Source organism: Clarias gariepinus, chromosome 27, assembly GCF_024256425.1.
Source record: "Clarias gariepinus isolate MV-2021 ecotype Netherlands chromosome 27, CGAR_prim_01v2, whole genome shotgun sequence".
Classification (NCBI taxonomy): Eukaryota; Metazoa; Chordata; class Actinopteri; order Siluriformes; family Clariidae; genus Clarias; species Clarias gariepinus.
Genome location: NC_071126.1, coordinates 13,997,089 through 14,023,440, shown reverse-complemented (window position 1 = coordinate 14,023,440; position 26,352 = coordinate 13,997,089). Strand labels below are relative to the sequence as shown.

General features: G+C 38.0%; 1 protein-coding gene across 2 annotated transcripts; it reads left to right on the top strand.

Moving 5' to 3' along the window:
• The first annotated feature begins 153 nt into the window (after positions 1–153).
• On the top strand, positions 154–18,875 carry ints9 (integrator complex subunit 9). 2 transcript variants are annotated; one of them, XM_053489513.1, is made up of 17 exons: positions 154–293; positions 1,778–1,905; positions 3,332–3,392; positions 3,510–3,572; positions 5,103–5,242; positions 6,101–6,187; positions 6,366–6,486; positions 6,893–7,027; positions 7,199–7,310; positions 7,639–7,819; positions 9,088–9,148; positions 9,440–9,611; positions 10,771–10,895; positions 11,088–11,255; positions 11,625–11,723; positions 12,297–12,434; positions 18,101–18,875. In XM_053489513.1, the coding sequence occupies exons 1-17, from the start codon at positions 285–287 to the stop codon at positions 18,275–18,277; spliced, it is 1,977 nt and encodes a 658-aa protein (XP_053345488.1). In that variant the 5' UTR covers positions 154–284; the 3' UTR covers positions 18,278–18,875. The 2 variants fall into 2 exon arrangements, with proteins under 2 accessions (XP_053345488.1, XP_053345489.1); XM_053489514.1 differs by lacking the exons at positions 154–293; positions 1,778–1,905; positions 3,332–3,392; positions 3,510–3,572; positions 5,103–5,242 and adding an exon at positions 5,254–5,422.
• The last annotated feature ends 7,477 nt before the right edge of the window (positions 18,876–26,352 follow it).

Here is a 26,352-nt window from a genome sequence, read left to right as displayed (position 1 = left end):
CATCCCGTCTGAACCGCTCTGACCCAAACCTTCCTCCCCCCAAATCCCATTAGGCTTTCTAGTAATTCTCTTTATCCAGCTCAAAGTGGGTGGAGAGTTTTCTTTTTTAAAGAAACAGCATTACTCCGACTTGCCAGTAGATGGCGGATTTTAAAAAAATCGGAGCTAATACAAACCTGAGAAGAAGAAGTCACCCTGGCTACAGCATTAGCAGTTTCGGTTCAATTTTGTTACAGTAAATAGAAATTTATTCACGATTAAATTTCCACGACACAGTGTCAGATATGAAATTGGTGAGTTTATAAATCGAGTATGATTTTGTTTATTAAAAAATATTTCTTATGTGTTGGGTTAAAATACAACAGGTCATGCTAAAACGTGAAGCTAACAAAGCTAACGTTGTTATGGCTGAATCTCAAATGTGTGTCCACTAGATTCGGGAAATCATGAGCAATTTAGGATGCAGCCCCAATATCCAGGTTGTTGTACTGTACATGGGATAGCATTTATATGTTATTCTGCACATTTTAAATAATTAAGCCCTGGGTGTGTGTTATAGATACAAAAGCCATATTATTGACTGTTTTTATCATCACTCCACTGACTTCCGTTACAATTGAGTTGAATATTCAATTTTATTACTAGTTTATAAATCTCTTAATGGCAAAACACACTTTATTAGGATCATGTAGTTCTCACCTTCTCCATACTGTCATGTATGAAACAGAAAGAGTGGCAAACACAGTGTTAGAACAAAAGTATTTGGCCAAACATGCAAAGACACGGTATCCAAATACATAAACTTCAATATGGAGTTGGTCCCCCTTTTGCAGCGTCTTGGAAAGCTGTCCAAAATATTTAAGTGTTACTGTAGGAATTCATGCCCATTCATTCTGTAAAGCATTTATGAGGATGTTGGATGAAAAGGCCTGGGTCACAATCTCCGTTCCATTTCATCCTAAAGGTGCCTGGCAGGGTTGAGGTCAGGGCTCTGTGTTCGGGCCAGTCAAGTTCTTCCACACCTCAACTCATCAAACCATGTCTACAGTATATAGTCTTTGCTTTGCGTGCTGAGGCACAGTCATGTTGGAATAGAAAATGGTCTTCCCGCAACTGTTCCCACAAAGTTGGAATTATAGCATTGTCCAAGATATCTTGGTATGCTAAAGCATTAGGATTGCCCTTTACTGATGATAGGGGTCATAACTAAAATACCTGAATTCAATAATTATCCCTTTGGCCAAATACTTTAGTCCATATAGTGTATATTACAGGTTACAGGTTTTCTTAATTTTCTTACAGGTTTTAATAATGGGGTAGCCCTTAACCCAATTTAAGTAGTTTTAGCAATCTCCTTAGTTGTTTTCTTTGTTTGATACGGGCCAATAATTTTTTTTTTTTTTTTGGGAAATAGAATAACATCTTTGCCACGACCACAGTATATGTCTTTTGACATGTCTGTTTAAGAAGTGAGAAGCCACTTACTGCATCAGTTAGGTTTAAATAACTTGATCCATATTAATCACAGCAGGAGTTATCCATTGGAAGGCTCTTATTTATTTCCTTAACTTGTCATGAAGCAGCTTTACAGAAGTTTGTAGAAGTTTGTAGAAATCCAGTTTGTAGATGTAGATTGATCAAAGATAATGTCAAGTCAAAGATGATGATAGCAAGCAAAACTTGAGTGAGATTTCATGAGTAAGAACTTTAAAGTGAACTCTCTCTAAATGTATACATTTTATTTACTAATATTACTCCTTCTTTTTTTTCATCCTAGTATTGTTTGTCTGGTCACCCGACATTGCCTTGCAATGTTCTCAAGTTTAAATGCACCACCATCATGCTGGACTGCGGGCTGGACACCACGTCAGCTCTGTATTTCCTTCCACTGCCTCTGGTGCACAGGTCAGTTAAACCACCACTCCTTTCTACACTGGATCTTATTTATGTTTGTTTTTCTTGTCTGAAACAGTTTAGGATGTCGCCGAAATGGAGAATAATGGTAGTGGCTTTTCAAACTACGGTTCCTGTAGTTTCTTGCACTGAAGATTTTATAGTCGCAAGGTTACAATATTCATGATAGAGCTGTACTAATCCATAACCATATTACCTCAGGATGTTTACAAACCCTGTACCTTATCTACAGGTATCTGCCTGCTAAATAGATAAGGTACAGGGTTTGTTAACATCCTGTGGTACTATGGTACCTTATCATACTATGGGCCGCATCACAGCCATGCTAATGACCAGCATATCAGCACTCCCTCTTGTGTAATATTGCGCTGGTTATCAGCACAGCTATGATGCAGTCATATAACCAGCATGACGTCTAGTGAGATATTGCTTTTATAAAAAGGTTCATCATTACAGTTTATTGCCAACAGATTATGATTTGGTTTGTTTATTTAACCAGTTATTTTGCAGCACATATCCTTCTGCGACTGGTTAAACTAACTTACTTACTGTGACTGTGGCAACTGACAGATAGTGTAATTAACAGGGCTGAACGTAGGTTTAAATTTTAACTAATACTATGTCGCCAAAAGGTGATGAGAATAAAGCATGTAGATGGTGGAAGGTAATTAGTTACCACACGATAACATAGTCATGTTGTAATGTATTTTATTAAATTTTTAAAGTAAACTGTTGCCAAACACATTAATCTAATAGGTTAAAAAATAATTGTGACCTTTAGGAGCTACAGCAGTCCAAGTGTGTAAATTCATGAAAAAATAAAATAAAAGTTTCAAAACTCTGTCCATATTGTTCCTATTGTTTTGTAGTTAAATAAATATGGACATGCAGCAGTCATTGTGATGGTTAAAAATAAATATACAGTAATTATCTGAAAACATCAGATAAAAAGTTTTAAACTGTTAAGATAATTATTTTGTGAAAAACCTTAAAAAATGGTTTTGGCTAGACTAAATTGACTGTAGGGTTAATTAATAATAATCTTATTGCTAAAATGTTACTTCTTCTTTAACTAAAACTAGACGGAAATACTTAAAGGCTCCTTTGACTTAAATTAGACTAAAATACTTATGGGTTCCTGTAACTAAAACTAGACCAAAATGTCCAGACTTTTAGTCGACTAAAACTTATAAAAAAATATAAATACTTATATAAAATTAATAGAATTGACAGATAAAATTGACCAAATGTAATAAGAACTATCAGGGATATTTATCCTGGGACTAAGACTAAAATAGCTGACAAAATTAACGCTATATAGAACAAAGTAGTGGTCTTGTATGTGCATACACTTTAAACTGCTAAATGTGTCCAAAAAAACCTGTGAATTAAAGTTTTTGAATTGTCATTTTTCCAGTCCAAGACTGTCCAAACTCCCAGGATGGGTCTCCAATGATGGAACAGTGAACCTTGAGAAAGTGAGGATTTTGGGATATTTAGTAAATTATTGCTGTAATGTGTATGACATGTTAAAAATATTGTTAAATAAAGTCAGTGGATATCTCTCAACATGCTCTGACTGCTATGTGTTAAAGGAGCTGAAAGAGTGCGCCGGTCGTGTATTCGTGGACTCGGAGCCAGAGTTTTGTCTTCCTGAGGTATGTTTTAAATCATAATAAAAGTAATAATAGTACTCTATATTTAGGCACTGTGTATTCAACATCTAAATTCCTTACACGGATTTGGAAATGATGTTTGTAAGTTCACCTTTATGTATAAGAATGACATCAAACAACACTGAGCACATAATACTGTCCCTGAACGTAAGTCTGCATATAATGTACTGTTTAGACAGAGTTTGTCAAGTAAGTATTTTTTTGCATTGTCATTTATTGTAAGCATGTGCAGTAAAGCTGAGTTGTACTCGATCAATAATAATTTTCGAAGATCATGTTTAAAGCCAATACCTGTACTACGATCTCAGTGACTTGCTCGCTAAAAAAGTTTCTGACCAGTTCTTACATGCAATACCACTTAAATGTTTATCACTTTCTAACTCTATGGTTGTTCCTGATTTTTAGTTCCTTCTACATTGCAAAGCAATGCTGAAGGTGTCCAAAATGTGCAATAATCTTTTTTGAACAGTTAATGCTGAGATGTATCTGCTAATCATGATCTGTAAAGCTTTCATAACGGCTCTAATCCGAGCTGCTGATTGTTAATTGGTGATTTTTGAGGCTGGTAACTCTAAATGAACTTTTTTTCTTTGTAGCAGAAGTAAGTTTTGGTCTTCATAAGAGCTTAATGGGTTTTGCAGATGCTCTTGACAATACTGTTCTTGCAATAACTATTCCAAAAAGGCTGACCTTGGTGTCTTAAAATAGCAGACTGTTGTCATTGTTGTTGTTACAGAATTACCTAATTCCATATGTGTTATTTCATGGTTTTGAAAACCCCAGTATTGTTGTAGAATGTAAATGTGAATTTGCGAGTACTCCCAAATTTTTTAACAGTAGTGTATATTTTATTGTTCTGCTTTTTAAAGTGTACTAGTACGTGGTTTCAGTTTGATTTCAGCATGGGACGGGAGAAAAGTGTGTGTACGTTTCTCGTAATCTTGAGGATTATTTTTTTTTAGCATGACAGCATCCATCTACTTTGGTAGGACACCTGCACATACACCAAATGTGTGCAGTTGAAGCATGGGGTGACGCTACTGGATGATTTGATTTGATGATTTGCTGATTGAATAAATAATCTAATAAAGTGGTCAGTGATCATATTACTTGAGGGTGTTTCTACACGTCTTTTTATAGTAGGGTGCATGGAGTGTGATATTTGTAGCACAGTCTGTGAGAAATACTTACATAATTTTTCTTAAGAGGTTAAATATATATATCAGCTATAATTACATTATACTCCAGTCATCAAAAGTCAACAACAATAATCATATTTTGTGTAAATCACTAACTAATCATTAGAGAACATTTTGAAAAAAAAAAATGTTCCTAGCTGCATTTTGAAAATTGTGGCTTCGTAATAGAAAAATATATTTCTAACAATATACAGTATCCTGTATATAGCATGACAAATAATATTAAAAGTGTATTTCTAAATGAGAAACCTGGGACTCAAAGATCATTATTTCATATTGAATCTGAGTGGTTGGGTCTTTTTTTTTCCCCCAGCGAGATCTGCTAGACCTGTCGACTATTGACGTCATCCTGATCTCTAACTACCACTGCATGATGGCTTTGCCTTACATCACCGAGCACACTGGCTTCTCAGGCACCGTCTACGCCACTGAGCCCACTTTCCAGATCGGCAGGTAACCTATGTCCCATGTATTTCCCATTTTCAGTGAGCAAATGAATTTAATTGTGATTTCTGTCCCTCCACATAACCTGGAAACGCTGGTGTCTCAGTGGACTCGGGCCTTCCAGATGTTTCCTGGACTGAAATGCGATGAAGCAGGATTTCCTGCTTTCTGGTACACTCCGTGTACACAGTTAAGGTTCCCTCTGTTCCACAGTCAGGGTGTATCGAGTGAATTTATCATCAACATGAGAGAAAAAAAGAACAAATATGAGGAAGAAATGGATAATATGACAAAAAAGACACATCTGATATAGTGTGAAAAATTATTTTGTTTTTAAAAATTAAATGAAATGTTGGCAGCACAATGAAGAAACTAATTCAGATTTAGAAGTCAAGAGCTTCAGTTTGAATTTGAAGAATGTCTTATTAATGTTACATGTTAATGTAATTACACTTTCCATCGAGCTCATGCTGAAGTTTCATAATGTCTGTCATACTGAAAAACCATACTGCAATTGCTTTGCAGTTTTTTTCCCTTTTGCAAAACTTTAGGCTGCTCATAAACACAGCAAAGACACAATAATTCCAAGTTGTCCAATTCTCTGGACTAAATTCTATTGTCCTGTTTAATTATTTTAAATTGTGCTTTAATACATTGCTTCTCAAATTTATTCCTGGAAGATGACTGTCATGCATATTTTTTTTTATAGTTTTCCCTGCTCTACCATGCCCACTTCAATTAAGCAAAGCCTGTTAATTAGTTAAATCAGGCGTGCTGGGAGCTGATAAAGCACTGAAATGTGAAGGCAGGTGGATTTCCAGGACCACTGCTTTAATACAGTACATTTGTGATCTTTCTTGTTGTTAGACTGCTGATGGAGGAGCTGGTTAATTTCATGGAAAGGGTTCCAAAGGCTCAGACTGCCACCTGCTGGAAGAACAAGGAAATACAAAGGTGAGAAAATAGTGAGGTTTTGAAGTATAGTTTTTACCCTGTAAAAATAATCTGAGTAGACTAATAAATAAGTTAATGTAATTTCAACATTTCTACACCTTTACATGCATGACAATATTATAATTCATGATTATTTATTCTGTGAATATGCATGCTTTATGATGTGCTATGTGTTTAGGTTGCTGCCTGGGCCTTTGAAAGATGCAGTGGAAGTGTGGTCATGGAAGAAGTGTTACAGCATGCAGGAAGTAAACTCTGCTCTCAGTAAAGTGCAGCTTGTGGGCTACTCGCAGAAAGTGGTATGTCTCTACATCTGACAACCTGCTTACACACACTTTTAACTTAGAGTAAAAGTGTTGGTGAAGCAATCACATCACTATAGTTTTTACAATACATAGGAAACGTCATGATATTTAAGTCTCGCAGATTTTTTTTTTTATTATAGGGATTATGAAAAGCATCAAAACACAAAGGATACACAATATTTTGTTATTGAGAATAATCAGCTTCAGGGCGGTAACAGGAACACCACTTTCCGTTAGGCTGCATCTCATAACATTTCTGCATTTCCTTATATAATGTGTTAAGTAAAAAAGTCTGTTACTAATATTTCATTAGAATAAAATATAAACTAAATTGTTCATTGTAATGAATAAAGATAAATTATATATATATTTTTCATTTCTCCTTCATTCCTGACTTCAGGAGTTGTTCGGTGCAGTCCAGGTCACCCCGCTGAGCTCAGGCTATTCCCTGGGCAGCTCGAACTGGATCATCCAGTCTCACTACGAGAAAGTGTCCTATGTCTCCGGCTCGTCCTTGCTCACCACACACCCCCAGGTCAGCACTTTACTCAGCTCGCTCACTCGCTTAGTGAAACGCATGAAACCTTACACTACAAGGTTGAACTGTTTTATTAGCATTATTTTCTGCTGATGAAGCATTTAAATCCTGGCAGAGACACTTCAGGGTTTGTTCAGACTCTGTAGTCATATTGTGTTTTCTATGCAGCCGATGGACCAGAGCTCTCTAAAGAACAGTGACGTTTTGATCTTAACCGGCCTGACCCAGATCCCAACGGCCAACCCTGACGGCATGCTGGGAGAATTCTGCAGCAACCTCGGTCAGTTCAACTGAAAGAACCACTCCTCACGCAGTCGTGTACTTTACCACATAGAGAGTGCTCTTGTGCACTTGGGGAAATCCCATATAGCATTTTAATAGATCCAAATAATTAAGGTTAGCTGTGTCGATATTGTACGCATAATGCACAGTGCTGTGTGGGGAGCATTTCCCACACAGGGATCATGTATAATGTTTCTATCAGTGTGAAAATTTCCAAGCCACGTTCCTTGTAAATGAATCATGTACCCTGTTCTGCTTCTGCTTTTAATTAATCTCATTCTCATGTGCATTTTAATTTTTTTTTTCATTCTCTCTCTGTTCCTCAGCCATGACAATCCGAGCTGGAGGGAACGTTTTGGTGCCGTGTTACTCCTCTGGTGTGATTTACGACCTGCTGGAGTGCCTCTACCAGTTCATGGATTCTGCTAATCTAGGAAGCACACCCTTTTATTTTATCTCACCTGTGGCCAACAGCTCACTGGAGTTCTCCCAGATATTTTCAGAGTGGTATGCAGTCCCATTATTGGCTTATTAAGATCGTTAGATCCAGAGATGATCTTGTCATCAAATCCTTGTTATATTTAATATAGAAAACAATGAATCCTTAAATTTTATTAATCGACGAAGAAATATTTTGTGTTAATACATTTGTGTTTTTAGTGTTACCAAATGATAGAACTTAAGTGCACCTAAATACAAGGGGCGTTCAAGTCAAACAAGACTTGTGGTGAAGTTTCTAGTAAACAAAGGGGTAAGACTTCAAGTATAATATATAAGGTGATGAGACTCTAAGCTGCAATAAAACATTTAAATGCCGCAAACTTTTTAAAGAAAATTGTATATACGTGAATGACGGTCCTGGCTGAGGTAGCTTAGCATTCGCTGCAGTCGTTTCCGTGAACATTCAGGAGCTGATTTTTGAAAATTGAGGGTTGCCAGCTTGCAGAAGAGACACATCTGTAACCCAATCAAAAGTTCCAGTTTCATTGAACACCCCATGTATATCTTGCATACAGTGTTTTATAATTATTTGCTGTGAATTTTTTTTTTCTTTCTGAGTTCTCAAACAAAAACAGGTGATTCATATAAAGTATATAGTCCCAACCACAGGTTGGTTGGTGTTACTTTGTATGTCACCTGTGGACTTAACAGCTTGTTATACTTCACCAGAGACCTTATGAGACCTGAACTTTAAAAATTTCAGTGTCTTCATTTACAGTACTAGACTTTAGAACAGGACAAGGTCTTGAATGAACAGCAGAACATAGCATGTGGAGGGACACCATTTATTGATCTCCAGTGCATCGAGTGTGATGTGTTTTTGTTATCATCTAAAGTGTTTTTTTTTTTTACCTCATCTAAAGCAGGTTATGCAGCATCGCAGTATCTTTTGGGGAAATTCTATTTAAACATATGAGTTTGATACTTTTTTGATGTTCCTGAAGTATAAAGAGGTCACCTAGGCTGAAAATATATCATTTTATTTTATAGATTACACTTTTCCATCAGTCTACATACAGTACACGTAGAATACATTAGCAATAGCATTCCTTCCACACTCAGACAATGAAGTCATTTCACTATTTATAAACTGCTTGCTTAAGAAACAAGGCTTTGGGAAATGCAGTTAGATTTACTTTGACCTCCATCTGCTTTTAAGTGCCTTTTTAAAGCAGGAATATGATTAAATGATTAAACTGCCTTAAGGACAGTCTCTTACTTTCTTTAAATTATAATTGATCTGTTTTCTGTTTCTTTATCTCTGTTTTCTTAAGGCTGTGTCAAACTAAGCAGTCCAAGGCTTACCTTCCTGAACCTCCTTTCCCACATGCTGAGGTAAACCTCCATACTAAAATCTGTAAATCTGCATGTGTATGTATATATATATATAGATAGATAGATAGATAGATAGATAGATAGATAGATAGATAGATAGATATGAAGAATGTTTCTGGAAGTGAAGAGAGAACTCAGATACTGGAAAAAGATAGATATTTGTCAGTTTTTCTGACAGATTTTTTATAATCATTACTTTAACATTATTATGATTTATGCCACATTCATGAATTCTTTTATTATTATTATTTCATTCATTTATTTTCTTCCTTTTTTTTTTAACAAATGCAGCTGATTCAGACCAACAAGCTGAAGCATTACCCGAGCATCCACGGCGAGTTCAGCAGCGACTTCAAACAGCCATGTGTGGTGTTCACGGGACATCCATCACTGCGGTTCGGGGATGTAGTGCACTTTATGGAGCTGTGGGGCAAATCCAGTCTCAACACCATTATCTTCACAGGTGTGCGCACACACTAATACATGCACACATACAGTGCGCAACACATAGATTTGTATCCGTTTTTACAATCTGAATCAATGTATTGACTTGCATTTACATGTAGCAAGCAAAAACAAGGCACTATAGACACAAGAATAATGAGTTGAATAAAAATGTCCAGTTTATTTTCTTTATTTAATTAATATACATAGTGTTGCCTTGCATATCCAGGGTCAGGGCCTCCTAGCTTGACTACAGAGGTTCCTGGATGGATGCATGGATGGATGGATGTGTTTTTACCTACTGGTAGATTATCTTTAGGTTTTGCAACTACATATAGAACAATAACTAGATATTGCATATTTAATACAGTGGCTGTAAATAATAAATCTTAGCTTATCATTGTATATTAACTATTCATATTTAAGATGTAAGATTCCTGCATATGGAATGTGGGCATACTGCTTTAACAACCCCTATCAGATAGCCACTAAATTAATAATGGAAAGCCTTTAAATCACACCATTTTAATTAATAGTCCCCCTATCTGACCATCAAAACTATGTACACATGTTGGTTAAAATAACATAAAGTAATAGTACTAACCACTGTTAATATCATAACATCATAAAAAACTTGTAAGACAACTTCAAATCCATTATAATAAAACCATGCATATTTATATTTGCTTTGTACAATTGACCTACAAGTCTATTTTAAATATGATACCCTAAGGGGACCATATAAAATAATGCTTTTTTTTTTATTCAAATGACAACATGTAGTGATTACATGGGGAGCAAAGTCTATTTCAAAACAAGAAAGAGCTTTATTGCCAAGTATGTTTGCACATAAAAGGAATTCGTTTTGGTGAAAGAGCTTGCAAGAGTTAACAACAAATGGAGTAGGATGTTGGGTTTTATTTTTCTGTAATGATCATGCAAACATTTCTTTTTAATAGAGAACACATAAACCATCCCTGATATTTATATTCTTTCACTGCTGTGATGTTCTATCTCTGCTAATCCCAGTATTAACTCTTTCTGGAAATCTCAACTGAAACACACCCTAACCACCAGAAGAAAAAACTAAACAAAATATAAAAAAGAGCCAGACTTGTATGGAAAATATTTAAGACTGTTGATCGTTTAATCTGAGCGTGTCGTGCCGTTCCCTACAGAGCCTGATTTCTCCTACCTGGACGCTTTGGCTCCATACCAGCCCCTGGCCATGAAGTGTGTGTACTGCCCCATCGACACACGCCTCAACTTCCACCAAGTTTCCAAACTTCTGAAGGAGGTTCAGGTACACACTGTACAGTAGTATGCTCGTGTGTGTGTGATTATGAGAGCTTGTAGTCACTTTAGGGTGCACATCACTGTTCAGCAGTTACACCACTTAAAGATTAGAACTGTGGTTCTGTAACAGTGTGTGTATTTTCTTCTTTTTTTAATTTTTTTATGTCTGGCTGTGTGTGGGTGTGGGGATGTATGTTAGCCACTTCACGTGGTGTGTCCAGAGCAGTACACTCAGCCTCCTGCGTCTCAGTCTCACCGGTCTGATCTGATGTTGGAGTTGCAGCCTCCTCCTCTGCCCTACAGCCGGTGCTCCGTTCTCAACCTGCCCTTCCACCGCACATACGAACGTGTCCACCTTATGCCCGAGGTCAGTGTGTGTGTATGCGTTAGTGTATATGTGTGTGGGTATTTTAAACAAACTACATAAAAATCATCAGCGCCCCACATTTTGTTACACTGGTATAACATAACCATGGGAAAGAGTCTCAGTGTTATTAATTATACAGATTATTCTTTAGAACTAATTTGGAAAGCATGGATTCCTCCTAACTTATAATTTCAGTTTGTTTTTAGTCATCATCACAAATATTTTACACGAGAGTTTATCTCCTTCAACATACTCAGGCGACATAAGTTATGATAAACACGATCTCGATTTCAGTGCGGAAAGCGAAAGATGCACAGAAACATGCTGGAACATATGCAGTGTCTAAATCCTCTGTCTTTCTGCTTCCAGCTTGCCAAAAGTCTCATACCCTCCGAGATTAAACCTGGCATCTCTGTGGCAAACGTGTCAGCAGTTCTGCAATCCAAGGACAACAAGCATCTCCTCCAGGTTCGTACACAACACTGATTAATACTAAACTTAAAAAAAAAAATGTTTTCTTTGCCCAATTAAAAAGGAATAAAGATAATTAAAAAATGTGAGAAAGGTCATTTTTGTGTTACCTGCTGAAAAAAAGTAAGGGATAATGAGAGCTTGTGTTCACTGCTTTATCATGTTTCAGTCTAAGTGCCTTAGGGCGGAATGTCTAAAAACTGGAAATCATGTCCGTGTGTGTTAGAGAGACAGATGGATGGACAGCGAACACCACACTCTGATCTGATATTTAGTTCCACATCGCGTTCTTTTTGCGGTCTAGTTCTTTCTTTTTTTAATTCATTTAGTTTGTACTACTTTCGTAAAAGTTATTCTGGTCTGGTCTAACAAAAGTTCTGGCATCTAGTTTGTTTTGAACATGTGATCACCTGGCTCGCTGTGAAATTTATACACTTTCTCTCTCTCAAACGATTTTAAATACCTGTGATCATCTTCCTAGACAGGAACTAGAACAAAAAAAATGACCTATTACTCAAGGTCCTACTGAGATGAATAGCAACATTTTTTTTTTTGTGTGTGTGTGTCTAGCTAGTGCCCAAGCCTGTTCCTGTGGCTCCCACTAAGAAGAGAAAGAGGCTGATGGAGGAGGTTCCTGAGCTGTCATGCCCGAAGCCTTTGCTGAGCGGAGCTGTGCCCCTGGAGACTTTCCTCGCCTCACTACACAAGGTGGGAGAGAGAGCGAGCTGAGTATTGGCCAAATATAAATATCATCATAATATCATGAACAAGGCCAGAAATATCTGCTGCAAAGCTAGACTATATAGCACAGACTATAATTGTATCATATCCTGTTTTATGATGTAAGAACACACTGGGATAATTAATATGTAGTGGTCTGTGCATACTCCCATTAGTCAAAAACATTAACACCATCACCAGGTGTATCGGAAAACGTTGATTATCAATTATGTATCAGTGAACTGGTGACAGAATCATTTAACACTGCACCCAAGGCCATTCTGTCGGGTCTGATCCCAGAGGAAAGCTTTCCATGACAGAAAGGTATCAGAACATCCAGCACATCACAGCTCATCGCACACGGGGGGGGGAAAGCAGGGAAATAACTGGAAGGTGAAAAAGGTTGATTGTGCTGAAAGCACTGATCGGTGTCTAGGTTCTAAAAGGTCTAAAATCTAAAAGAAAATTGCAATTAAAAGTCTTTTTTTAGTTCTAATAAAAAGCACACTTATCTATAAATCACGATTCTTTTGTGTGGCAACTCACGTATGGCACCACTGCTTTTTTTTTTTTTTTTTATTATCTACCGGGCAGTAAGCAGAATTGCCTGTTTTTTATTTTGATTAACGTAATCGGTAATCAGCCGATCAGCCTCAGATAAAAAAGATTCTGTGAAGCTTCCGAGTGGCCCAACAGAAAGCCATTTTTATAAAAAATTATGCATGTTAAAAACCACCGATCTGCCTTTTTCCCAACACTCTGTGCGTGAATCCCAAACCCACTCATGACACATGCTTATACCAGTCTCAAAACTAATTAGTTACTAATTAGCCACACACACACTGTCAAGAGAAGTTTTGATCCCATGTGATAGGGATTATTTATTTGCTTAGTTGGTGTGAATGAGATACATGCTGCCCAGCTTCTTTGTTCCATATAATTTTAAGTTAAATGGTAAACTCTTGTATTTGAAGTCAGTTTGTATTTTTTAAGTAACTGCACTTGGTTTTTTAAGTGAGAAAACGAATGGTATAAGAATTGGACTAATCCTTGAGCTTTTGTAACTGTTTAAAATAGTAACAAAATCAGGAAAAAATATATTGATTCTGACACTTTAGAATACTTGAGGATGATGGTTATGATACTGTAGAATTTCATTTTTTTTTCAAAACGGCACTTACATCGTACGATATCATAACATATACGTATTCTAGCACATATTTTAGTTATGTTTCTTCAGACTGGCTGTTATACTGAATATTATGCTAGCGATTACAACATGTAATTCCCCGGCTTCAACCAGGAAAAAACAGAGAACACCCCCCTCATCTTGAAATTCCTACCTGTCAACTCCTACATTTTCTTTCTTTTTTTCTACAATTGATGTCAAATCAGCGCGGTTCGACTGCTCACATGACATATAGCCTAAATATAAATCTGTTAAACCTAGAACGTACCCCTAGCCCTAACCCTATTGCTTGCTTGCTGCTTGAGAAGGAAAGCACATATAATTTATCTTAGAAAAGACAAACATGGCATAAACTGAAAATAACCACTTACAAGGATGCAGCACGAGTGTGGCATTTGCTAAACATACTCCTTACCCAATATCTTTTATAAGCAGCCAAGATAAGCTTAGAAAATAGTTTAAATACAATAATTTCCATGTTGCTGAGTAAAGGATTTTCCCTTTTGAAATGGAGATTTTAAAGCAGTAGCAGTAATTATTCATTTTGGTTAAAATTCAATATTTTCATATTTGGTTTTCCAGATGTTAGCCTCAGCAATGTCCAATGTTTTTTTTTTTTTCTTGACAGCCATGCAATTAAGTGAAGTTATAATCATGACAGTTGATTTCTAGTTTTAGAGCAAGCTCTCCGTGAAATTTTGGATTTTATTCAGGAATTATTATTCTTAGAGTGCATCATTGTTAAATTTGACGCGGGAATCGAACGAAAGTGCTACATTAATGAATCATCATCTTATTGCAGTAGCATTTTATCATGCTTGATGGTCTCTGGACCGTGCACTTCCTTTGAGACGGGGAATTAGTGCAGTGTAATCCCTTCTGCTTTACTGTTAAATCCCCATTAAGAGGGGCGAGATGGAGGGTGATGGATGAAGCCATTCACTTCTAATAGTATAATGGTCTCGTGTGTGCAATATGGAGAGTGTTGGCGAACACGGTGTGCGGGAGAGGTGCTTCATTTCTGTTCCATTACCAGCTCTTAATGATCCGGATTGGAAAGTAGTGACGTAAGACGAGACTGATAAAGCTGCGATCTGTTTTCTACTGTGTGTGTGTGTGTGTGTGTGTGTGTGTGTGTAAGAGAGAGAGAGAGAGACTGTGACCATTTAGGCTGGAGGAAGCCAGTGAGATTTGAGAATTAGACCCCTGATAGAACTCTAAATTGAAGCAGAGAGGTGAAGCACACACAATTTAAAGTGGAAAGAGATTAGCGCTAACATCATCTGTGTGGACTGAGAGAACCCTGCTTATTATTTTTCCTTGGCAGCCATAGGGACGGCTGGAAATTCTAGCTGCTTCCGAGACTTTTCCAGATGTTGCTTGTTACTGTTTAATGTTGTGAAGTGTCCTGTTAACACTCGCATTATACTGTAGTAGACACTCCCTCTTCAGAATCTCCTTTTTCTCTCTTGAGGTTAATAAGACAAGAAAACACAGCTTATCATGGTACAAAAAAACCTCACAAAACCTTTTGTGAGACTTTCTCAGCTTTATTCCTGATAAAAAGACACTGAAGACCGCTTTCAGAAATTCTACATTAAAGCATGTTTTCTACACACAATTCAAAAACTCTAAGTGATTTGATGGGTTAGATGAAGCATTTAGGATTAGAGTTGCAGCAAAGCAATTATACAAATGAGCATTTCAACTACTTCACTGGCTGGGAAAAAAAAAATCACCATTTTTTTAAAGGAGCAGGAGCCCAAGCATATGAGCTGATCTTTTACTGCTGTATGTGCAGAATTAAGTGCAGAAAGAAAGTTTGTGAACTTGTTTTTATCTGGGATGAAGTGGGATCTGAGCTGGATTTAAGTTGTATACAGTAGGTTATCTGTTGTGTGTGTGTATATATATATATATATATATAGCTGACCTCATAGGCTACACAGCCAAGCATTGTGGGAAAGAAAGTGCTCCAATCCCCTCCTGAGACCTCCTAAAGGTGCATCGTAAGCACTAAAACATACAGCACGTCTTCAATCACCAGCTAATTAAAAGCGCAGCTAGCCCTCTTTAGTCAGGTCATACGGGCCGGGCTTTAACATCACTGCAGAAAATACTGCAGCGTACTAGCCTTCGAGTTTCATTAGTGCATGATCGATATGCTAACTGCCTGTAGAAAGCTGGCAGGATTAGCTATGTGTATGTTGTGTGTGTGTGTGTGTGGTTGTGTGTGTGTGTGTGTAAGAGAGGGAAAGGGAGCAGGTGAACTAGAATGATGCTGCTGAAGATTGCATATCATAAATCAATAAAGTTAGACTAGAGTTTGTAGAGTTGAACTCTGGGTTTAACTTTGAGAGCCTTAATGTGGTGAACTTTTATGGAGTTATGAAGTAAAACTTTAAATTGGTACAGTTTAGTTATTATAATGTTAGGCATAAACTAGCCACCAAATTTATCCGAAGGGAGAGGGTTTAACATTGTGGCAGGTTTGGGTATCGCATTGTGCCAGGTGGGGTATACCTTGTGGCAGCTGGGGTATAACCTTGTGGCGGGTGGGGATATAACCTTGTGGCAGCTGAGGTATACTGTAAACCTTATGGAGGGTGGGGTATAACTAAGTGGTGGGTCTGGATATAATTATGTAGCAGGTGGGGTATAACATTCGAATCAATTAATGTTAAGAAATATGTTCATATTATGTACCTATCAGGGCCAGCACACCAGCCCCCGCTTACAAGTAAGATACAGGGAGTGACACAGGGGATAGATGATGCGTACTACACATGTGCTAGCAATGTGAGGAAAGACACATAAGTGTTGGAGCAAGAAAGGAGGACATGGGTCGGGTCAAATCACAAAAATCAAATCAGTTTTTTTTTTTATAAGCTTTTGTGTTGATTTATTTTAAAAATAAAGAAATCAAATAAATTGGAGTTAGTAACCTGGCAAAAGAGGTGTTTAAATTTAATTACATTACATTATATTTCCATCCTCCTAGAATTGTTCTCTCTCTTTTATTGTTTAAGTAATAAGTGTAGTCAAAAATATTTCTTTTCTTTTTAATTACTAATGCCTGCACTGTGAAAACTACTAAATCAAATCACATGCCTGAGGTCAACATATTTGCATATCATGACTTAACCAAATTCCATTCGTCCTTTATCTATACCGCTTAGTCCTCATTTCCCTATGCCAGGAAAATAAGAGCACAAGACGGTGTACAGCCTTGATGGGGTGCACACCCATTACAGGGCACAAGGATAATAGTAATGGGTCGTTCATGAACGTTCTTTTTACACCAGTCTTTACCGTTACTCAGAAGAACGAGTAGTCTCGGAGAGTTAATCGTTTATTTTCTACTTGGCGCGCATGCATCACAAAACCCCCATAGGTTACAGTGGGGCAAAAAAGTATTTAGTCAGCCACCAGTTGTGCAAGTTCTCCCACTTATAAAGATGAGAGAGGCCTGTAATTTTCATCATAGGTATACCTCAACTATGAGAGGCAAAATAAGGGAAAAAAATCCAGAAAATCCCATTGTAGTGATTACCTTTGAGTCTTTGGTCCGAATCGTTTACTCTTTTGTCACGCAACTCCCATAGACGCTATGCAGTGCAATAGATTCAAAAGAACGAACGACTCGGACCAGATGATATAAGAGGTGAGCTGCTCATTCTGTTTGTTATAATATGTCCTTAGCTGCATTGCAATATTTTCATTACTGGAACTATAGCCAAAATTTGTGTATGTAGACATGTTCGGTGTCTGTTTATTGAAAATTTAACATTTTATTTTATTTCTGATCAAAAGAACAAAATTAACTAAATGACTCAAAAAAAAGATTTATTTTGATGCATGAGATTCAAAGGACCGAGTTACTAAAATGATTCAAACTTCCCATTGCTAATGGATACACACGCAATCATACCCTATGGGCAATTTAAGACCACCAATCAACCCACTATGCATGTATTTGAACGAATATCCTTTACACATACACAAAGTGCAGAGCGAGATTCGAACACCAACCCTGAAGGTGCAAGACGACAGTGCTGACCATGTAACCAAATTATAAGATTAAAAAAGTACATCAGGTAGAAACTCGGGAGCAGGTTTACATTTTACGACTAGAACTGACTGACTAAAGTAAAATCAAAATAAAAGTTCAAGAGACATTGGGTATTTTAATTATATATAGTTGTAAAAAAAATTTTTTACATCACATATTAGATATACAGTATGTTTTAGGTGTTTACAACTCTTATTTTATCAAAGTACTCTCTACTCAACCTGCGTGCACCTTTAAAAATTATTTAAAATGAATCTTTGATTTATATTTAATTAACTTTTATTAGCTAGGATGGTTTTTCTTTTTCTTGATTTGTATTTATACGTTTTGTATTTTAACGAGCTCCCTCCACTCCTTTTCTTCCTCTCGTTTCTGCTTCTTGTTGGTTACCAGAGCGGAATCACAGAGGTGAAAGTGGAGGAGACGCCAGACGGTCACATCTTGCACCTGCAGGCCGAGGACGCTCTCATCCAGCTGGAGGACGACGCAACCCACATCGTGTGTGACAACAACGAGCCACTGCGCACTGCACTCAGGGACCTTGTGCTCCGCTTCCTCCAGAAGCTCTGACCTCTGACCTGTAAAGTCTGGACTGTTGACCACAATGTGGCCGCACACAGCGTGGTGATGATCCAGTGGATCAGTAGCGTTAGGCAGCAAGGCCACTGAGGTTATTCGTGGTTTAGGTATTAACAGAATCTTATTGTAAAGATGAGATGGCTGTATCTCAGGGGAGGAAATTCTTACTGGTGAACGCGGTTTTTCGCTGGTTTAAGATGTTCCTGGGCCAGCACTAATGACATCCGCTTGTCTCTTAACCCTCCTACTCATGGGCCACGTACTTCATCGTGTCCTAAGAACAATATTGTGTAGCTCTGTGTCAGATGGCTATAAAACAAACTAGTAAGAGTTTTATTTTTTTTTAAAGAAAACAATATACAAATAAGGTGCATCTTGAGTGATATTGAATAAATCAAGAATTTTGTTATTAACTGTAATGCAGAGCTACACAGTAGTTTATGTATAGAAAATGGCACATTTTGGTGTCTGTTCATTTTATATAACCATGATAGACTTAAAATGGAGGACCAAAAGCATTCAGTACACCTTTATGCACAACACATTTACATCCTCTGTAAATAAAGTTATGCATATGTTGAGCTCTAAATCTGTACAACTCATCCTTTCAGAGCTGAACCCAGGTTTCCAGAGGAAAGAATTTGTGGTCATGTGTATTCCCAGTGTAGTTCTGATGGTGCACCACAAAACTTACAGGCCAAATAAGCAGAATGACTTTACATTGCTGCAGTGTCGGAAAAATGGTAAAAAAAAAAAAGACTTTCCCTCGAGTCTGTTTCGTCCTAAGACATCATTCCTAGTGTAAACCTTTGATGTTTGTGTCAATATACTCTACATAGTTTTTGTTTTTATTTGTGCAACTTACCAACTATTCTTAGGCTTTAATTCTAAGAATGCTTTGAGATAAATTTGTTAGAAACGTCATTCAGAGCAAGTAACTGTCCTGTCTGAAAACTACTAATCATGAGAGAGTATTCAAGGGGTCAGGTTGTGCAAAAGGAGCCTGATCTGCCCAGATCAGGTGATAACTTTGTTCCAAAAGATGCCCTGCATAAAAAAGGAGGTTTATCAGTGCTCATGACGAATTACCCACAATGTGTAAGAATGTACTTTTGATTGTTTAGGGAGTAGAATTTTTTTTTAGAAATATGAAAAAAATAGAAGTAATAATGACATCTTTTTTTCACTTCATTTTATATTAATGTTTACATATTTTATAATTTTGTAATAAATAATGGATGTTGGGTTCTTCTTTATTGTGGCCATGCTAAACATTTTATCACCAGGGGTCACAACTGAGCAGCCTTTACAACTTCTAAAAATAGTTTAGAGCCAGATTCATTTAATTCTTTTTAGCTGGACTGTAGGATTTTGCCTTTTTTAGAGGGAATGTGCTTCCTTGATAATGAAATTAATGGAGCGCTGCGGATGGCCATGCAATTTGCTCTCTAAAGTGCACTAGAGCAGTCATGCTTAACTAAACTTGCAGTGAGTTGATGTTAAGTGCAGTGTTCAGTTTGTCTGAGCTGGAGGAGGGAGAGACTTGCACTTTATATTAGCTTGGTTTTAAAATATCTGACGCTGCTTATTCATATTATTGATCGTCAGTTTATTGAGTGGGAGGACTGAGCACAAATGTTCTCTCATGTTGGCCCTGTGCTTTCATCTACAAAGTACTTAGATACGCTTATCTAACATTGCTTTAGTTTGACTAAAAAACCCTTCTGAATATTTACAGCATGTTTCAGGCTTCTGGTAGGTGCCCATGTATCGCACATTCTTCTTTATTGTCATTCTGGTCATTCCTGTTATGATGGACAAATCTTTGTTTATCTATCTGATGTAACTGTAGCAAATAGTTAATCTGACTTTAACATGCTAAAGTCATTGTTGCTTAATAGTTCACGACTGGAATTTCCTACTTTTTTTGTACCTGAGCCTCCAATAATGAACTGGACTTCATTTTAATTTGAATATATTATTTGTTATATTGAACTTCCAGCAGCATAATACTTAGTATGACTGCAAAACAATTCCTGCTAGCCGTTTGACCTGAATAAGAATATGTTCCCTGTTGAATATGGTTCCTCTAAAGGTTTCTTCCTTTTTCCATTTCAGAGGGTTTTTTCTTGCCTTCATCGATCTTAGCTTGCTTATCAGGGACAAACTGATCATTTTGATTCATACACATTTCCATAATTTTCTTTTGCTTCTACAAATAAATTTGAAATGAATTAAAGTGCCTACACACTTATACCATGCCCAGGCAAAATCACATTTCAAAAGAGTTTAATTATTGGGCTGCATTTAGCAAGGAAAGCAACTAAGAAGATTTGAAATTACTGCAGCTGTGTTAAGAACAATTAAAATATGGAAGGATAACGCTGAACCGTCTATTCCACGGAAGCAATGTGGGCGGAAATAATTTATACATGGAGATCACTTAAATACTTGGTGAAGTTCCAAGCATTTAGAAATTTAGAGTAGAAATCACAGCTGTGTTTAAGAGTGGAAGTTAGAGTGCCATGAGAACTTCGCAGGATTAAACTGTGTGGCCCTAAGAAAAGCACTTGTAAAGTGAGGCTAATCAGAATAAAAGGCTTTAATCTACTAAAAATTGTAGCGATGGAAAAAAACGTGTGGTCTGATGAGTTTAGATCGACACTATTCCAGAGCCATGGATCTGTCAGGGTAGGAAGGGAAGCGCATGATCATCTTGCATAGTGGCTACTGTACTGTGTTATGATCTGGAGTTGCTTCAGTTGGTCAGGCATAGGCTCAGCATTGTTATGTGGCAATAAAATGAAGTGAGCTGATGACCTGAATGTACTGAATGACTAGGGAATGGATCCGCATGAATCCGAATGGATTTTACACATGAATTAGCCACCATCAAAATGTGTCATAATGAAAGCTAAAAGCAATTTAATGAAATATTATAATGTAAAAGTAGGACTTTTTTTTTTTAAACCAAGCAGTATAAAAGCAAAAAAGAAATGCATTGCATTCATAACAAAAATATGAAATTTCTACCTTGTTAGTGGTTTATTTCTTTTCTTTTTTTAACAAGTTTTTACGTTAGCCCTGCAGCTCCTGAGGTTAAATTAGTTGGCAACCCCATGTGGTGAATTAGCACTACCCTTAGAGCTTGTCTGCATGTCATCACTTAGGAACTGGATTTGATTTTAGGAGCATTTTCCATGAAAAGATTTTAGACACAAAAAGTAAAAATTATCATGGCCTTTTTATTATTATTATTTTGCGCAAAGGGAATGATCATTAAAATCGAATCTGTTTTTGCACCAAAACTTTTTTGTTTTTTTCTTTGACGCTTTGTTTTACAGTGCAGCTCCACGGCTTCACCATTCATCAAAACGCAGGCCCACGAGGGCAGCAGATTAACACCAGTGCAGCTGTTCAAGCAGAGCCAAAAGGGACTTTCTTCAGCAATGTAGCTCTGAGACCACTCGCTCTATTGAAACACTCCCCTTAATTAAATGCTGCTTTAGGCGCCCACCTTTCAGATCCTGTTTGTTCGATGAGGAAGGAATAGTGCACATTTGGCCATTAGGACATGTTGGGATTGGAGCCTAGAGCGTGTAGTGATAAGGGGTGTTACACTCCACTGAGCTGTAATGAGAGCTCTCTCTCGCTCTCTTTTTTATTCTTACTGGAATGTGATTTGGTCTTTTGATGATATCATAGGATCCAGAGCCAGCAAATCTCTCTTAGTTTCTCGTCCTCCAGGCTTTGCTGATGGTGAGCTCAGCCTTAGTCACAGACTAACTGTCACTACAGATTTGGAGATTTGGATTAACGCCCAAGTCCACATGAATTCAATAAACGTTACTGTATTTACGTCATCAAAGACAGTATCGTAAAATACCAGACGAGTCTGAGAGTCGTGTTTAGTTGTGAAACTTGTGATTTGTTCAGTTTAATAACGGTGAAAGTCTCATTTTGGTAATACATTATAATAATACATCAGATCAGCTACATTTAGGGTAAAACTTGGTCAATTTAGTTTTTGTTTACATTTTCTTGAAGCTGCTTTGCGACAACGGCCGTTGTTTAATTTTAATGGAATGGAATTGAGTTCAGTGTGTTAAATCCATGCAACATGGTTATGCGCAAGAGCTATCTGTCGCATGTATACAAGAATAAATCAGTGGATCCCGAAATAGATTTACCGGTCAGCACTGGATCTGGTGCATGCGTTACTGAATTCCTAAATGGCGTCTACGAAAGACGAGCTTACAGTTAAAAACCGTACCGCATCACTGAAGCTGGTTAACTTCTGATAAAATGCCTGTGACATTCCATCTGTTCTGAAAGAGAGAGAACAAGACAGCTGTTTCACCATGTCTCCAGGGAAAGAAGGGTTGGCAGTCATCACCTCAAACAAGTCCGATTGTAATACGGCAGCAGCACTATGGCCACTAAACACCAGGCTCTAAAACCTCCAGGCACCAACGCGGCTTTACTTAGGTTAATTAACTTGCTTCAGCTCACTGGAATTTCACAAATGAAGCAAAGTTAATGAAAGCGGTTGTGCCAAAAACAGCAAGGCTTTCTGTGTAAGCATGTTGTTGTCGTCGTTCCTCTTTAGGCAGCTCCCATCTAGGGTTGCCACGGTTTGATCCGGACTTAAGAACAGCACTAAGAAGAGTGCACTTGTGCGCAACCCTTAGTGCCTGGGGTTGGTTCCCTGAACTGGAATTAAACCCAGGCCATTGAGGTGAAAGCACTCTATGCTAAGCCTTCTGTGAAAGCATAATAGCTGAATAATCAGGATACGGAGAGACACATGAAATTTGCAAACTGCAATCTCGGCCAAAATTAATGTCCTGTCCTGCAGAGCCAGAGGGGGGGACAAAGATCTATTAACTCCCTCACATCTAATAATAATTTGAAAAAAGAGCCTGAAAACAACTCAAGGCTTTACTTAACACACAGTGTCATACTCTACACCACAAATGTCAATTAATAGTACTCCCTTTAAGCCCTTTACCAAACCCCTTCAAGTTCTGAAGTCACTAGAAAGTAAACAACCCACTTGATGAAATTAGATATTATCCTTTTTAGCCAAGAACATGGGCCCGGACCTGTCTCTTTGGTATAGAGAAAGCTCTTTACCGTTTTTTTTTCTCCCTCTAAAAAATTTATTCTGCATTAAATCTAGAAGCACTTCCCAGATATGTGCTTTGTTTCCACTCATAGCCAAATATGCGTTTCCCAACTACAAGATGCTCGATCACTCACTCATCCTCTATACCGCTTTATCCTGCATACAGCCTCGCAGGGGGCCTGGAGCCTATCCAAGGAGACTTGGGGTACACCCTGGACAGGGTGGCAATCCATCACAGGGCACACACACATACATGCTCATTCACACACTATGGGAAATTTGAAAATGCTTATTAGCTTTATCTGCATGTCTTTGGACTGTGGGAGAAAACTGAAGTACCCGAAGGAAACCCATGAAGCACAGGAAGAACATGCAAACTCCATGCACATAGAGCAGAGATGGGAATCAGACCCAGAACCGCCACCTTTAAGATTCCTTGTTATCATGCCTGGCTCTCTGTAAAGGGCTAAAAAGAAAAAAAAAAACTGTGTTAGTACACTGCTGCAAAAAAAAAACGTAAATCACAATATGGAACAATGCATTTATTTAATTGCAAAAGGTTTGCCCAGTTTATCTCCAACTCTGTGCCCATAATAGCCTCAGATTCCTACTCATGGCTGACAGGAGTAGAACCTGATGTGGTCTCCTGCTGTTGTAGCTCATCCTCCTCAACGTTCGATGTGTTGTGTGTTGAGATGCCTTTCTACTCACCATGGTGAGGTGCTTATAGACTTCCTGTCACCTCCGACCAGTCTGTTCATTCTCCTCTTCTTGTTATCGCTCATTAAAAAAAAAGGTGTTTCATCATCCAGACCTTTTGCTTCTGGGATATTTTTAAGTTGTTCACACCATTCTGTGTAGACTATTCAGAGACTATTATCTCTGAAAACTAGATTAGCTTATGTTTTAGAACATACTCAAACCAAAAGTTAAAAGTCACAGAGATTATTTTACCCTCAGTTTGATGTAAACGTTTAAATCTTTTGACTTAGATCTGCATGACTTTATGGATTGAGCTCCTGCCTTGATCGGGTGACTGGATAATTCAATTCAATTCAATTCAATTTTATTTATATAGCGCTTTTAACAATGGTCATTGTCCCAAAGCAGCTTCACAAGAAAAAAATGAAAGAAAAGAAAAGAAAAGAAAAGAAAATATTTGGAAGTGTGTATGTGTGAGAAAAATGTGTCTAGATAATAATTAAATGAATGAATGATGAATGAAATGTCTCTGATGAGCAAGCCAAGGGTGACGGCGACAGTGGCAAGGAAAAACTCCCTGAGATGGCAATAGGAAGAAACCTTGAGAGGAACCAGACTCAACAGGGAACCCATCCTCATCTGGGTGATAACAGATAGAAATAACATCAAGTGTGTTGTGCAGGTGAAAGTTCAATATATCAGAAGTTGTGTAGATTCAGTTCAGCAGTAGGTGCAGAGGGCAGATGGGGTCAGATCACTGGAAGCACAGGAGCAGGATGTGTAGCTCCAGCCATCATAAAGCAGAATCTAGCTGGAGCAGGTCCTTCTCAAGATGCCTTAGAAACCTCGCAGGGTTGGCCTTTGTCTACTGAAGCTGGCACAATCTCCAGATGTCTCAGGATGGGTAGAAAAGTACAGAAAAGATGGAGAGAATTAGCGTAGTTGCCATTCAGGATAAGTGTAATGGAGTATGAGGTTATGGGTTGAGTTACGCGTATGCCAGATTAAAGAGATGCGTCTTGAGCCTACTTTTGAATTGGGAAACCGTGTCTGCTCCCCGAACAGTGTCTGGAAGGCTATTCCAAAGCTTTGGAGCCAAATATGAAAAAGCCCTGCCCCCTTTTGTAGATTTTAAAATTCTGGGAATTACCAGAAGTCCGGAGTTTTGTGATCTTAAGGGACGTGGTGGATTATAGCGTATCAAAAGACTGGTTAGGTATGAGGGAGCTAAACCATTTAAAGCCTTGTATGTAAGTAGTACTATTTTGTAATTAATTCTAAATTGAACAGGTAGCCAGTGCAGGGATGATAATATAGGTGTTATATGATCATATTTTCTGGATCTAGTGAGAACCCTGGCGGCTGCATTTTGGACTAACTGTAGCTTGTTTATTGAGGATGCAGGACAACCACCTAGTAATGCATTACAATAGTCCAGTCTTGAGGTCATGAATGCATGAACTAGCTTTTCTGCATCAGATACGGATAGGATACTCCTAAGTTTGGCAATATTTCTAAGATGAAAAAAGGCTGTTTTTGTGATATTGGAAATATGATTTTCAAAAGACAAGTTGCTGTCTAATATCACGCCCAGGTCTTTTACTGTTGAGCTAGTAGTAACAGTACATCCTTCTAAACGCAGGCTGAATTGTGAAAGCTGTTGTGTGCTGGTTTTTTATAACTGATAACTGATTGGAGTTCCTGATACACTGAACAGCCATAACATTATCACTCATCATCGATTATATACCAGTTGTGGGGCCTTGGTGACCATTACAGCTGGTAGGTTTCTCGCCTACCCTGTGGAAGGTCTGGGTTTGATACCTAGGTAATGTATCAACTCCTGGCTTAAACTCCAGCCATTGGATGCAGTGCCGGTCTCAAGTTCAGATAAAATAGGAAGGTTGCATCAAAAATGGCATCCGGTCTGCTGTGGCGCCCCTCCACGGGAGCAGCCATTAAACTGGTGACAGGGTCATGGTCACCCAAGGTTCACCCATGGCGACGATGACCAATGGCCAACCCGTCCAGACCGTTTCGACCGAAAAGCCAATGCGGCACAAGTCACCAAAAAAGCTTATGTTTGCCGCAATAGAGCGGCCCCAGAACAGCCAGTGCACCACAGTCTGCCATTCACAGGAGCCAGCCGAGGTCTTCCAACCCAACCACCAAACTCCCCAGCCTTTATCCTAATCAAGCACCCATGGAATGCACTGGAAAAACAAGTCCAATTCAC